This window comes from Erigeron canadensis, chromosome 3 (genome assembly GCF_010389155.1).
Source record: "Erigeron canadensis isolate Cc75 chromosome 3, C_canadensis_v1, whole genome shotgun sequence".
Classification (NCBI taxonomy): Eukaryota; Viridiplantae; Streptophyta; class Magnoliopsida; order Asterales; family Asteraceae; genus Erigeron; species Erigeron canadensis.
Window position 1 is genome coordinate 32,996,058 of NC_057763.1, and position 3,153 is coordinate 32,999,210.

General features: G+C 34.1%; 1 protein-coding gene across 1 annotated transcript; it reads right to left on the reverse strand.

Moving 5' to 3' along the window:
- Positions 1 to 292: 292 nt before the first annotated feature.
- Positions 293 to 2,689, reverse strand: LOC122592677 (basic leucine zipper 34-like). Its single transcript, XM_043764962.1, has 4 exons — positions 1,858 to 2,689; positions 1,481 to 1,571; positions 968 to 1,094; positions 293 to 864 (listed from the first exon to the last, which is right to left on the reverse strand). The coding sequence occupies exons 1-4, from the start codon at positions 2,430 to 2,432 to the stop codon at positions 674 to 676; spliced, it is 984 nt and encodes a 327-aa protein (XP_043620897.1). The 5' UTR covers positions 2,433 to 2,689; the 3' UTR covers positions 293 to 673.
- Positions 2,690 to 3,153: the final 464 nt, after the last annotated feature.

A 3,153-nucleotide genomic window follows, 5' to 3' on the forward strand; every position in this document is an offset into this window, starting at 1 on the left:
AAAGTTATGAGAAAGAATATAATTTATACCTATGACAGCTCCCTTATTTAACATATATATATATTATATATTCATTAAACATGCGATTGAAATAAATCAACAATCATTGCTAATTACTATACATATTAATTACAAGTAATTACTTAAAAAGCCTATCATTATTCAAGGACGTACTCCAATCATTTTCATTAAATATGCTTGCATAGTTGCATATGTCCTTTTTTTTTTTGGAACATTTGCATATGTCCTTTCAATAATAACAATAATCTATATCAAAATGGGACAATTAAGGTTTTAACAAATTGTTAAATTTAGATATCATACAATTACAATACACTAATGGCCCATTTAGGCCCAACATAAGATACATAAATTAAAAAAAAAAAAATTTACAAAATATATATAAATAAAGAAACAACACCATTACAAAACGACCCTACACCTAATATCCAGACACCCCCACACCCTGTTTTTGGGAAAAAGAATCTAAAAAAAAAAAAAAAATTAATAGAAAAGGAGGACTAAAATAAATAAATGACGAAAAAACAAAACAAGAAAAAGAAGTGCTGTAGAAGCCATGTTAAAATTAAAAAGGATCACATGCCAATCATGGGGGACCACTCACACACCACTAAAAGCGGAGAAACATATCACGTGCATGCATGGGCGCAATTTAGCACATCCTTAATCCATCTCCTTCCGCACCACCCCTATTTACGGCGGCGGAACAATCGTTTCCACCGCGGATCATTTTATCCTCGTTGTTGTTGTTGTCGTCGTCGTTGTTAGCGGTCTTTTGTAATGTTTGTTCATGATACACTTTCCTTAGCCTTTCTATTTCGTTCTTCAATGCTTCTTGATGAGCTACAAGTTAAAAGAAAAGTTTAATTTGATGGATTATGTTTATTAATTTTATCAGAAGTAACATTATATAATAAACTCAATTAAATTAGTTCTATATACATACCATCTTTGAAAATCTTGTCTTGAGCCAAAGCCGCTATACGTTGCTTTAAGGCGCTGTTGTCTACGTTTAAAACCAACCTTTGATGGTCCAAAAATGCTACTCGTGGTGATAATGCTGACACTTCCGTCTATTTATAAATGAGCAACGTACAAAATTTGTTTAATTTTGATTAGTCTTTCAATTCTAAGTCAGAAATAAAAATTTAAGTAGAGGACATTATTTTCAATTGAAAGACAAATAATATCAACATACTACATATAGAACAGAAATGTTTGGCAAATATCATCAAAGAATATAGTTTACAAGTTACTTCCTTGTGCACCTTTAACTATTCAATGTTCGTAATTGAACCTTTAATTAACATGAATAAATTTGAAATTTATTGATATACTCCGTAGTTATGTAACATCTTTTCGTTTTGGTACAATGCGGCATTATCTTAATTGCTAGCATTTCGTGCTAATTAGTCTATAGCTAATCAACACCTTATAATCAATCGTTTTATATACAAACCTGTAATGAAGTAACACTGCGTTCGAGTTCAGAAATGTACTGCAACTTTCTCACTCGTGATCTCTGAGCCGATTGACGATTTGCTAAGATTCTGTTAATTAAAATAACAAATTAATTAACATATACATAAATTAAGACGTGTGTATATATACTATACATTAGTGAAATTAAGAATTAAAGTTTACTTGAGCTTAGCTTATGGCTTAAGCAACACATATCATGTATGTATATAGAATTAACATATAATTGAATGTGCCTGATGATGTTAATTACTAGTTAGATCATATATATCCATCCTAGATGTGTTGTATCAATGACGGATGCATCAGCATTAATCTGACATTAAAGTGATCATAGGAGATATATAAATAATGTACCTTTTGACTCTCTTTGGATCAACAATGGTGTTGGCTTCACTAGAGAAATTAAAGCACGGTTTACCGGCTTCGGTCTCATGATTCTGATCAGCTAATTGTCCTGTACTTATGTCATCTTCAACCTCAGCTGGCTCATTCTTTGGCTGCTGCGGCTGTTGTTGATCAGTTGGTTTGATCAACTGATCATCATTATTTTGATCTGACGACGGTGTGGATGGATTAGACGACGAGGATCTAGTCGTCGTGGACGGTGGATTCGCCGTCGTCGTTGCTACGTCGTCAGGGAACATTGAGCTAAACTGCTCATCATCGAGACGATCAAATCCAATATTGTTAGTAGAAGAAATCAACGTGTTACCGCCACCAGAATTGCGGCATTCGTCAATAAAAGGCGACTCGATGAAGGCAATTGGATCGCTGACGGATCGTCTGTGAGAATTCCTCCTCACGGAGGAGAAATCTAGAAAGTCGTCTACCCAATTAGGCGGTTGCGCCGCAGAAGACGGCATTTGGTAATTAGAAAACGATGGCCAGTTCTGCGCCATTGATGGCACTTTTGGCGGTAACTGAGCCATATTGGATCGATCACACCTAATTTCCAAAAGTAAACAAACTAGTGTAATACTCGTGTGTTGTCTGCAAAAACTTATTACGTCTATAAATGTAGATGTGGACGACACTTGAGAGTATCTATCTAAATAAAGATCAATATGTATATATATATGTAAGTATTTTTGGTGGGAAATATTTAAGAAAAGAAAGAATTGAAGGATGGATGGATGGCGTGGTGGTGGATCACATGGGAAGAGGGATTAGGACAGCTATCAACAGGCTGTGACCCCCCCAACGGTTTCACTAGGTGAAAAAAACACACCAAGCCTATTTTTTTAGTTTATAACCGGAAGATCACCACGTGCCGTCGATGTGACTGACCCTTAATTTATTTATTAAATGTTAATATTAATAATTGCTAAGCTGAGAGGACATAATTTTATTCTAATTAAATGTTGTGTCATTATACAGTTTAAATGGAGGATTTTCCTCCTATAAGGTATTGCGGGTGGGGGCACTATTTAGTATGGACCGGTTAAGACAACGTAAGTTAAATCCCTTATTACGAGCTAATGATCTACACCTTTAAAAAAAGCTACTTGATAAGAACATGTCAATCTTTGATAGAACCTAAATTTATACCGTCGTAGTAAGAGTAAAACTGTATATATTTCATCCTTTCTTATATACTGTCAATGTATTAAGACTCAAAACTAATAAAAGACAGTATTAAATACATACTTA